Source organism: Chanodichthys erythropterus, chromosome 10, assembly GCF_024489055.1.
Source record: "Chanodichthys erythropterus isolate Z2021 chromosome 10, ASM2448905v1, whole genome shotgun sequence".
NCBI lineage: Eukaryota > Metazoa > Chordata > Actinopteri > Cypriniformes > Xenocyprididae > Chanodichthys > Chanodichthys erythropterus.
Genome location: NC_090230.1, coordinates 19,778,616 through 19,791,807, shown reverse-complemented (window position 1 = coordinate 19,791,807; position 13,192 = coordinate 19,778,616). Strand labels below are relative to the sequence as shown.

The window sequence follows — 13,192 nt, the reverse complement described above, 5'->3', positions numbered from 1 at the left end:
TAATCAATATGCTACCTAAAAAACTAATTAAAAATAAGTTTTACATGTTAAATTTGTGATATTAATTTAATAATAATATTGATTAGCATATAGTTATTTAATAATATATTACACATTATATATATACACACACTGCTATATAACATTTTGTAGATGGACAGATTTTGATTTGTTTGCATTTAACTGTCATTAGCTACATGCAAATACTTTCCCCGGTTATTTCCCATGTTCACATGCATGTCAGAAGGATCTAGTTTCTGAAACTGCCCCTGTGGCTCTTCCTTTCATTTCTCCAAAGGACATGAAACTGAGGGAAAAGCGCTCAGCGCGAGACGACGGTTTGTCAGAATAGAATGTCAGTGGTGCTATGCAAATGTAGGGCGTTGAAACGCAGCCATTGATAACGTCGAGGACACAAGCACCTCCATCTCCCTCAGGGCTTCCTGTTTAGCTAATGAATGGAAGTTGGCGTAGACGGTAGTCGACTGCAGTGGAGCGCACACACACACACACACACACACACACACACACACACACACACACACACACACACAATCATGGAGGAAGTACAGCTGCTAAAGTGATTCTTCCGAAACAGCTAATCCAACACAATCTGCACTTCCTAATCCAAACACAAACCACCGGGAATAAAACAAATGTGAAATGGATGTTTTTAATTCACGTCTGTAAAACATGTTATACATAAATATACAATGTGGAATTATATATATATATATATATACACACACACATATACACACACACACACACACACACCAATGCCTATACATTAATTAATTTCTCTCTCTCTCGCTCTCTTTTTTCTTCTTTTTTTGGGGTGATGTTGCAGTTTTCCAAACACAACACAGTGAGTGAATGTGGGACAGCTTCGTTATTTTTACTCTAATGAAAAAAGTAATCATTTTTATCTGCTTGTCAAACTTAAAGAACAAAAATTTCACAGTGTCCAATAACCTTCAAAGGGCATAATTACCAATATATAATTGTTGTTATATAAAAAGAAATTTACAAACAATACAACAAATACTATAGAGATACAAATTAAATAAACTTGTTTTTCAGATACAGTGGTCATTATTTAACATGTATACATTTATTTAACATATTTTGTTATTTTATTAACATTAATGACAAATATAGTCTAGGTCCATTTACGACCGAATCCACGGATACTGACAGACATCCTGTTTTCACCCAAATGTTTACGTGCACTTAAGCCATAACCGACTGTATTTACATGAGATACTCCACAACTATGTGCATTTGACCATTCGGGTGCAATGGTCGCGCACAAGAGCAAGAGAACGCGCTTCTGGTCTGTGTCATTCAGCGCGATTCCGCCTATCCCGATTTCACTAATCAATGACGAATGATTGAAAGCATGCAGTTCGCAATGTGTGGGTTGTCGTCATTAATTTTTAAGTATTTTCAAACCCCATTGTTTCTGCTGCTGCCGCCGGTGTCTGTGCACGTAAAATTCTGTCAGTTACGCCACGTGAGGTATCGGTCTTTGGTATCGGGGGTATTTTTACAAGTACGAGTACAAGTACATGAGCTTGGTATCGGGCCCGATACCGATACTGGTATCGGTATTGGTGCATCCCTAATAAATATATATATATATATATATATGATGCTAGACAAGAGTTAGTTTCGACCTCTGTGTGCGGTTGCAAGGCAGAATGCATTTTTTTGCCCCATGCAGCACAGTTCGTTGCTTCACTGTCTGTGAGAATCAATCGCTGGCAGCTGCCGGAGGGCCTCATACTTCCTGTGCGGACACAATATCTTTACCTGCAGGCATACGCATAAACACAAACACATTTACTTCCCCTTTTCCATATGTAAACGGTCACAAACACACTGCATGCAAATGGCACATACTGATGGTTCAGACGAGCTTACAAATCTATACGGCGAGAAAGTATCTGTGTCAGAGTTCAAGCAGAGGAGTAACTTAAACCCTCACGGTCACGTGCAAGGCAATCTGTGAGCGGAAGGAAGGACACGGTGAGCAGTGGGATCATGGATCAGCTCCTCTATCAAGGGGGTTTTATGCAAAATCCACAGATTTTACCTTCATAACTGTAAGATTACAGGTTAAAATTGAAAAACGTACCACAAATAGTCATAGCTGGACAGCAAAGTCCAAAGCATGTGACTTTAGGCTTATTGTCACTTATTAAAACTAAAGGTGATAATAAAAAATAAACAAAATTAATAAAAAAATAAATATTATTGTCAATTTTAATAAAGAATAATTAATTCAACAAACAAATGAAATGAAAATGCATTAAAAGAGGTTTGAAAATATAAATATTTATGATAATTTGATGATACCTATAAGAACGCAGTACTTTTTACAGCGTTTAAACTCACTGGACATCAGATGAGAAATGTATTAAAAAGGGACTTAATACAGAAAGTCACATTTCAACGTTCATTATTTCACTTTTGCGATCTTTCGACACATTTGAGTGAAATCTGTCTATGGAAAAAGGCGGGACTTGCTGTTATTCATTGGGAAAGATATATGGAGGGCAGGGCTAAATAATGAGAGGACCTGATGAAAGGAAAGTCGTTTAAGAGTTTTTTTTTCTTGTTTTTTTTAAATCGTAAACAAACAATGGTTTGTTCACACTATGGACAATAACTATAATATAGTTTTAATCATGTGCGCTAATGTAGCTATCATTATAGTTATCGTTCTTGGCGTGAAAGGGCCTTAATGTTAATTATAATGATAACATTTCAATAATCTTGGTGTGAAAGGGCCTTAATGCTAATTATAATGATAAAATTTTATTAATCTTGGTCTGAATGGGCCTTAACAACAACTGTAATGATAAAGTTTTATTAATCTTGGTATGAACGGGCCTTATCGATAACTATAAACGATAAAGTTTCAATAATCTTGGTGTGAATGGACCTCAACGATAACTATAATGATAACGTTTTATTAATCTTGGTGTGAACGGGCCTTAACACCAGGAGAGTATAATAAAGTATTATAAACATCATAAACATTTAAGAATCAGAGATTCACTGCAATTTTAAAAGAAATTTTACATGTAATTGGAAAACAAAGAATTTTACTTTCAATCACAAAAATGTACACATTTCCTCTCTCTTCTTTTTCTACCTCTACCTCTTGTGTGTTCGTTTGTTAAATATTTAGGCTAATTTGATAATACAAAAAAAGCACTTTCAGCTCCATTTAACCATGTTTAAACTCATTTATGCACAATTCCACATATTTGTCCTCATAAACAGTGCAAAAAACCTGCAGATTTCATCTAGGCCTTGATATAAGGCTCTCAGACTGACAGCAACCATCAGAGTTCGCCTGCTAAAGAAAATCTAATCAAGTTAACCGACGAGCGACTCCTATTCTGTTAGAAGAGGTGCCTGGAGAGTTTTTTCTTCGAAACTCTGAGAAGCACTACAAAAAAGCCGTTGCTTGCTCAAGCTGTGCAGACGATCCCCCAGCTATTCCACTGTGAAATGAGTGTCGGCTACAGTCGGGAAAAGAGCAGTAAAGTGGGAGAAAGAGAATCCTCACAGGCTCCTCATCTGTCATGCTAAGGGCTTCTTTACTCTGAGGTGGGAAGTGAATGACCTACTCTTAGACGGTTAGAAAAAGCACCCTTACCCTCTGGCACTTCCGAGATGCTGATACTCAGAAAACTGTTTCCCCTAACAGCAGACGGAAGCTAAAGCACCCACCTGTCGGCAGGCATCACACGACACCTCGGCTCAACCCACGCACAAATTTTTGCGCTCTGCCACCATAGTTATGAATTCCGACGGACAAGACAAACAAGAGTTTAACCGCAAAGTGCCTCTGAAAATCATTTTCAGCTGTTAAATCTAATTCAGTCTGATTCATCAAAGTCCTTCTGGTTTGAAAAGCAGCTCCAGCTTGGACAAGATCAAATAAACAAGTACACAAACAACAAGATCAAGGTCAGACTGAAGATCTGGAGATGTGACATCAGGCTTCTTCCAGAATCTTTCACCTGGACCACGAAAACAAGAAAATCCGCTTCCTTAAACTCACTGAACCCTGTGATCTTTGCCGAGCAAATGTGTCAGAGATTTATTACTGGATGTCAGCACTTGTGGAGCTCCGCATTTTTCCTTCTGTTTTTCCTGATGTTTTTTTCCTGTCTCCTTTTCTAAGAAACCAAAACATGGCTAACAGCACTCAAGACCATACCAGTGATTTTTTTTATTATTATTATCATTATTAACTATAGATATATTTTATATTGTAATATAATATATAATACCATTATTACTACAATTAATAGTAATAGTTTATTTAAAATTATTATTATTATTATTATTATTATTATTATTATTATTATTATTATTATTATTATTATTATAATTAAATACTACTACTACTACTACTACTACTACTACTACTACTACTACTACTACTACTACTACTACTAGTAGAAATATATATTTTTAAATAAAACATTATTATTATTATTATTATTAGTAGTAGTAGTAGTAGTAGTAGTAGTAGTAGTAGTAGTAGTAGTAGCATACAAGTAGTAGTAATATAATAATAAAAATATCAATAATAATTAGTATAATAATAATAATAATAATAATAATAATAATAATACATATCATATATAACATTATTTGCTTTTATTAATTATTGCTCTAATATTATGTTTAACAAACTTTCAATCCCAATAACCACAATATTAACAACAGAAAGCCTTAAACACATTGTTTGCTATGAAACCAAAAACGTCATTCTTGTCTTTGTGTTTGCGTTCGTTTAATCAGGTTCAGGTTTATTAAGAGAGATCGATACAGACAAAAACAGAACTAAAGTCCACAACGCACAATGCTCTGATGTCATCAGACGGAAACAAAATGGCTATGACCACAACAAGAACAAAAAAAATAATCGCAAACCTGTGGCTACTGAACTTTGACCTGAAAAAGGTCCTGGTTGCGCAAGAGCCGCTGTCGGCGCAATAGAACAACAGAACAACGCTCACAATAACAGAACACGATGTGCTAGAGGAAAAGATATCACTGATCTGACAGCAGATCTACTGCTTGTAGACACTCCGCCTCTTCCCATGTTTGCGTTTGTGACGTTTTTATGGAGAAAAAAAAAAAAAAAAAGGACGAGTTTTAACCGTTGCTACATTGAGGGCCGGGAGAATTATCAAAATTTTCTTTTCTTCAAAAGGAAATAAAAGTTCCCTGAGATAAAGGATGAAGCGTGTCCGTGTTTATGCTCTTATTATCAGCTGCACTCTAGAAACTAGCACAAAATACCAAATGAACCAAACACTAAACATTTCATACTTCAAGCATGCTGAGCTTTTTTTTTTTTCTGTCTAGCTAAGTATGGAAAGCGACGTTTACAGAAGCACCTGCCCAGATTTTATCTTTCCACTCAACCTCACGTCTGCATCCTCCGTCTGAACTCACAACGGTTACTGACGCTAAATGCCTGCTTGCACAGAAAACAGTTTATTGCATTCATAAATGGAACAAGAACTTTCCACGTTAATTCCTTTGGTAAACATTTTCACAGTTGAATCAGTGCAAACAGTTAAGTATTTAAGAGTCAACATGAAACATAATTTGTCAGAATTGAAGCTTGTTTTTTTTTCGTTTTGGAATAACATAGTAATAAAATAAATAAAAATAAATATGCATTCAAGTTCCGTCTGGAAATAAGTACAATAGAAAGGCAAAAACCTTCCACCTGGAATACAAACTATTTCCTCCCCTTATCTGCAGAGAAACAGAATTTCTTGGAGGAACAAGAAAACATGAATGTCAGGCTAAACAAACAAACACAGACAGGTTGTGTTTATTTGGCATGACAGAGAGTGCGTGTTTCTTTGGGGACATGGTATCTTGTTGTAGGGTTACACACTCGCTCACCCCAGTGCCTGCCCAAATACAGCGCCATTGCATCATACTCTAGAAATGGGGTTTCGCTTTGACATTACGCCCGACTACACTATCACATGACAAAGATTGGGTTGATTCATGCATGCATGCATGCTGCCCTTTGAAGAGCATGGGACACCTCCTAGTTACCAACGTGGATCTTTATTTGGGCCGAGCGCCGCTGGTCTTATTGAAGATCCTGACCTCATCCATATGAATGCAGCTGTGATATCACTAATAAGGGATGCATGAAATAACATACCTCCAAACCAACTGGTCATTAGGTTATCTGACGGGTAGTCTGGTCTGTCTTTTGGTTTTAATTATATGCTGTATAAAAATACAGCACTTTTTTTAGGGCTCAATGGTGCAATCCATTGGACTTGCATTTGCGACTAAAAATAGATGTGTGCGAACTGTAAAATATACATAGGAACATGCAAGTTTAGGGACAGAAAAACAGGAATAACGATATAGCCTAATGTGATGATTAAACTTCAAAAAGGCTATTTCGTTAAATAAATATGAGAACGGCACATTTTAAACGTAGTGCTTTTGTGTGTTCCTCGTGCTTGTAGAACTTGGAAGCACATGTGCTCCTTAGGAAAAAAGTCATAGATTATCGATTGATTCCTAAATGGGTTTAAAGGTGCAATGTGTGATATTTTTTCCGCTAGAGGTCGCTAGAAGCCTATTCAAAACAAAGGCGTAGTTTGATGACGCCTAAGTTTTAGAGCTTGGGAACTTGGGACATGTGGTCTCCATCTCAACGGACGGTGCAAAAGAATAGGGATTGGAGTCTGGAAGAACTCATGTACGTGGATGCGATTAATAACGTTACTGTAGTATGAAGCAGAGCAGGACCGAGTGTTGTGGGAGCTGGAGCGATTGATCAACACACGCCTCACGAGCAGCGGGACTTTTATTATGACACAGTTGCCGGCGCCGCTTCCGCTTTTCCGATCATGAGTTTACGGGAGCTGTCCTTGTCGACAGAACCAGCGGCAGATGGTAAACAGTAATTATGTTCCATAAATAAGTAACAAAATCCACCATAAAACGTGCAAGAAGTAAACAAGGAACTGCTTGAAGCAAGCTAGTGGTTTGCTGGACGCTAGACACTACTTCCGCATTTGTCCACGGCACTGTTGTCATGTGGTTTCTACGTCAGTAAAGGCGGTAACAAAGGTAACTGACGTCATTGACAGGCGACTGCACTGCCCCGTGTCACGGTTTAGAATGGGAATTTTCTCATGATTTACAAGTCGTTGAAAACAGAGATATTGTTTGTAATCAGCTGGACAAAATATATAACACTAGCTTAGTGGTTTTTGGATATTTTACTGCAAAAATTTTACATATAGTACCTTTAAGGCTGAATGGACGCATCGAGCCCTTCTATATCATTTCCTTCCAAAAAAAGAGGTGGAAGTAAACAAGGTACTCGAGTTGAATCAGGTTGAGCGGGGTGTGAGGCGAATAGCGAGCAGGTGCAGTACACGCTGAACAAGACAAGATTTGTATTGGCACAGAGTGTCCTTCAATGTACCAGACTGGCTTCCTCCAGCCAAACACAAGGGCTATCTCGCTCACATACACACAATGTTCATCTCTGCTGTTGTAGCTTTGACTTGCAAATCAGCCAAGGGTCACACAAGACCCATGTTTACTACAGCTGGGTAAAAAAAAAAAAGTACAAATACAGATTCTTAAATTCTAAGAATAGATCATTTAGGATGTGTTCACACTTGGCATGTTTTATTCAATTAAAATGGACGCTGGTGCGACTGCTCTGTTAGTGCGGTTCATTTGAATAAGTGTGAATCCAAATCCTGGTGCGCACCAAGGAAGCGGACTCAGACCGCTGAAAAGATGGGTCTTGGTCTGCTTTCAAACTAATTCTGGTGGGATTCGAATAAAATATGAATGCAACAAGGACCAAAGACATGTAAAGCAGGATATGATGTCACAAGATGGACAAGAAAAGGACAAAATGTTCAAGCATACCTGTTTTTTCTCATCATAGTCATGATGTTGCCCATCACAGTGTGGTACAGGCATCAGAACTGCATCTCGGCAGCAGATGTTGGTTTGTGTGTGTGACACAGGGATTCCTGCTGCAGTTTTGACTTCTTTACACATTTTAAGCTCTTCACAAGTTGTCAGTCCCACAATATACCATCGAATGTAGGTTACGCACATACAATGAGCGCATTTAGCCCAGCACACAGCATTGTTTTGGATACTCGACAAGTTTTAGTGTTGAATGAACAGAACTTTATAGCTTCCATCCATTAAATCGCAAAAAGCTTTGTGCTTTGTTACTTCTGATATGAAAGTCTCAGCTTTCAAATTCACGTGAACAGATCTCTTCCGCTTTACTATTAGTTCTGTCACTCTGAGAGATTGGTATAGTAGCAGAGATTAGCATGGTAATGGATATAGCAATGTCAATGTATTTGTTCTTGGCGGGATAGATCTGCTACACTGCTGCAGAGAAAGTACGGAGACTTGCTACTGCCAATACATTCACAGACATTACTGTGAGCATGTAAGACATGCTGCTGTACATGCAACATACATGAATTAACCCCCCAACCAAGCAGGAGAAACGGCAGAGCCCTCTTCAACACAAACATCTAAACAGATCATTTACAGTTTGTACAGCCAATGCCAAAAAAAGCTGTTGTGCAACAGCTGTGCAAAGACTATTGCTATACATTTGTAAAGCAACTTTTCACCCAATCATGACAGACAGACAAAACACTCCCCAAAACAAGCAGATCTATCACCAAGACATATGTTCTGCTTTTTTTTCTTCATGGAAACCACATGTTTTACTATCTACGTGTACCTGGGCTACCTTCCCGACCGGCTTAGCACTAGTGACCTAAAGCTATGGGTGCTTCTCAATACTCCAATTAATGCTTCCTTGTTTCCTCGCTCCTCCATGCTGCAGCTCGTGACCTGGAAACCAATTGAATCGCCATCATGAACGGCATCTCAATTCACTAATTGCAACGTGAGGAGGCGAGGAATAAGGAAGCTTCCCAAGGAGTCATGAGGGAGGACACACAGGTGTATCCTTCCCTCGCATCCTAATGGGGTGGAGCTGAGAAGCAAAGAAAGGAAACTAGGAAAGGAAACAAGAATTCATGCACCTCTTGTTGGAAATCAATGTTGTGATGTTATTTTCATCAAGAGGTGCATCAATTTTTGGTCAAAATCCAAAAGTGTCTTTTTTTGGCCCGGCAGTGTAGAAAGAAATGCTGTGCCAATGCCTCATTTTCAGAGTAACAATTGTGGGCGATGTTATTCTGAAGAACTTCAAAAGCAACTTTAAAAGAAAAAGAAATGCAACTCACTTCTCTGGCAATGGTTCTGGTTCCAGCATCGTTCTCCGAAATTCCCGTTGATGGTGGTCTGTTTGCAGGTTATCGTTCCCGTGATGGTACCCGGGCAAATGTCTCCGCACTCCCGGTCATCCTTGTTTGCCACAATGTAGTTGTCCTCCATCGAGTCTGAGATCTTGGACCAGTCGAGAGTGGACAAATAACAGAGGTCTGGGTTCTTCTCGATGCGTACCGCCCCACGTGTGATGTTTGTCAAGCTGTGGAGGCCGATTTCCTTCAGCTGGATCATTTCGAACATGACTAGGGCATAGTTGAAGAAGAGGTTGTTACCACGGATGACGGTGAGGTTCGGGAAGAGGTCGCCCAGACTCTCCAGGCCGTAGACGCGGAAGAGGAGCAGGTAGTCTGTAATCATGACCAGCTTTGGAAAACTCAAGCCTCGGAAGTCCTCCAGTCTGGTCTTGAACATGAGCAGGATCTTCAGGTGGCCCTCGATCACCGTGCAGTTCTCGAGAACGCGCAGGTTGGTCGCATTGTTGCGGATGTCCGTGCTGGGGCAAACTGCAATAACAGAAAATACAAAGTTATTATTAGCATGTGGAAGCGTTTATTTGGACGCAATTGGCAAAGTGCCAACATTATATGTCTGTTGCAAACATTATATCGCTGCAATTATTTGAGCATTTAAGCATTTTAATGACAAAGTCACTTGCAAAGTCCATTGTTGGCATAGTTTCTATTTAAGTGGTCTTATTATGCTTTTTTACACATTTTCAACTTTCTTCAGTGTATAATGTTGCTGTTTGAACATGAAAAGCGGTCTGCAAAGTTACAAAGCACAAAGTCACTCCAAAGGATATTCTCTATATCAGTGCGCACTTTTTGTGAACTCCCTGAAACACTTTGACTTTAGTCTTAAGTTTTCTTCCGGGAACAAACACGTCACAACTAAGGCTGTCACGATTCCTCGATTAAATTCGAGTACTGAAAATCCTCAACTGCAATTTGCCTGCGTTGAGTAACGTGAAGGCTATGCTTGTAGGTTTCGTGCGTCTCAGAGCGGCTCCTTTCACAGTAAATGCTGCTCCACATGAACTGTTATCATTTACATGCGTGGAGCATCTCAAAATCCTTCTCTGCATATGCTGCGAGTTTGGGTTGCTTATAAGGTTCATCAGGGAATGCAATGTGCGCCATTTCATCAGATTTGTAAGGTAAATCATTTATAAACCTACGGCAAACATCAATATGTTTCTTAATATGCAAACTGTTCATCGCGATTTCAAAATAAAAGTTTAAACCCTTGCTCTGAGTTTGAGCATGTTTTGATATCCACATGTGGTGAAACTGTTATGGTGAAACCGTTATGGGAAAAGGCATGGCATTTCCCAAACACGCTCAAAGCAGAAATTAAAATTTAACAGTTCATTATACAATAATATGAATCAAAATTGGCAAAAAAAAAAGCATATTATTAATTTATTATTAAAAAAAAATTAAAATTAATAAGCAGTGTTTACATAATATCTTTTGCTTTGATTTTGCACTAGGTATTGAGAATTGCAATGTTTAATGCATTTTTATAAAAAATAAGCATCAATATCATTATTGTTACCTATATTAAAATGACACTAATACTAATAAAATCTGAATATGATTTTTTTTTTATAAATATTGCAAAATGCCTCTGCAATATTTGTTGACAATAACATCTTAATCTTTAATAAAACTTTGCATGATTTCGAGTTTATATAAATACGTGAATTGATGAGATCGATGTGGTTTTAAGCTGTACTTGATATGAACAACAACAACAACAAAAAAAGACATGTAAATTGCAAAATTGCAAATATTTGTATGACAATTAACCGCCCGCCACAATTTCATGTTCGTGTAAAAGCGCACATGAAGACCATCCTAACAGGAGCATGAAAGATTATCAACACTGAATAATGCATAAAGCGTGTCTCTGCACGGCTGCTTTCTTAGTCCATTCATAATCCAAACCCGCACACGCTGAGACGAGGCAGAGAGAATTCATTAGCAAAGCGATTCTCAAAAAGAGAGCATCTGCTAATGGATAACATCAAGCAGAATTCCTTTCAGAGCTGCTCCATTGATTCACCATCAAAAGAATTCTCACAGGCCTTTTTCAACGGGTGGGGGTTTCCTCTTGTTTCGTGTTGGAAATCATTACGAGATATTCACTGCGGCCTATTCATTTTAAACACTGAAGTGTACTAGAAACACCCATTTTAAGACACTACGAGACTAAATCATTAAAAAGAATGACGGTGGAACTTGCAGTTTATAGATTACGATGAATTCTCAGCGGCGAAATCTCAACTGCAAGGACATCGTTGGAAAACAAAGGGCTTTTCTGACAAACGTTTTTCTCCTGGAGACAAAGAGAGCATGTGATTTGTGGTGTGAGCAGGTGTCAAAGTCTGAGACTTTGCTGATCTTAACGGACTCTGTTTTTCCTCCATCTTTCTGCGGGTTAATGGTTTTCACATCACAGCCTGAAAAGTCAGTTTTACCTCATCTTATCATGATATGTCAGCCTAATATGGATAAAACCCAAATAAATTTACAGACTTGCTGTTAAGGATGCACATTTGACAAATTCAGCAAGCAAAATGCAAATTTATCGAGATTCAGGTGCTTCCTTCAGAGCCAAGTATAAATAGAAAATGCAAAAAAAAAAAAAAAAAAGGTTTTATTTTTAAAAAATGACCATAAAATGATTTATGATAATGATAAAAATAATATATATTATAAACAGTACAACAAATACAAATACCTTTATCCCAACAATACTTAAATTTTTATATAGTATGCATTATGTTGTTTCGCATTATAGTATGAGAATCGTTCACATTGTGGTAATGAGAACTGATGTGGAAAATGTGCTTAATTGTCAGGTAAACAATCCTAAAAATAGGACTTAGCTTCTTTAAAATATAACAAATATAATTCATTTTTGTTTAAGAGGTATAATATGATCTATATGTGTTTGAAATTTCTCATGAGATCAACAAGCAACTGTGCAAACATGATTTCCCTAAAATAACCAACTTACGTAGACACTAGATAAAACTGACTGCGTTTCAGACTGACACAGAAATCATTGATCTTGTAAGGTCAGTAAAGCAACATTAGTACATTAGGACAGATGAAGACCCCTCACCTTGCTGACACAAGTTTCTTATCCAAACTCTAATATTACAGCAGCAAGACTTCACACACATACGAGAAATTGTTACATCAGGTCCCTAAAGATAATTGAGCAAACATCATAAAATGGCAACATCTCTCCATAGCAACAAGTCCCAGCATGCACAAACAGAGGGGGTTTGCCAGACAAAAATGCACTTCAGCCTGTTTACCTCTGAGAAATAGTCCTGAGGGGAAAATAAAAATATATAAAACAAATAATATCTTGTAAAAGACTGGTGCCAAAGCTCAAGGACTGCCAAAAAATAGTCAGCAAAATTCAACTATTTAACATACAAATTTGTTGAAATATTCTACATTTTTCACAAAACCTGAAAAACTCTTTAAATAAATAAATAAATTCAAACTAGAGAAAATCATGCAGTAACGGGTGCATGTGAGAAACTAAAATACTTTTAATATTTCCACTGTTTATTTACTAAAACAAACAGAACTAAAACAAAATAAAACAAAACATACAATAAAAAGTAATAAAACTGGAGCCGTTCCATGGAAAATGCCATTCAACAGTTTTACAGACCCCATATTATAATATTTCAACTAGTTTTTTTTTTTTTTTTCCTACAACAACCTGAATTGTTTTTACACAAAAACATACAATAAAAAGTAACACAACTAACTAAATTATAGCCTAATTTAAT

The 13,192-nt window shown here is 37.5% G+C and overlaps 1 protein-coding gene across 2 annotated transcripts in view; it reads right to left on the bottom strand.

The window, feature by feature from the left end:
• The window catches only part of LOC137027851 (insulin receptor-like), a 76,815-nt gene that overhangs the window by 40,581 nt on the left and 23,042 nt on the right, over window positions 1–13,192 (bottom strand). For both annotated transcript variants that reach the window (XM_067396427.1, XM_067396428.1), the window contains exon 2: window positions 9,327–9,875. In XM_067396427.1, the coding sequence (XP_067252528.1) occupies window positions 9,327–9,875 (549 nt within the window). The remainder of the gene's footprint in view (window positions 1–9,326; window positions 9,876–13,192) is intronic.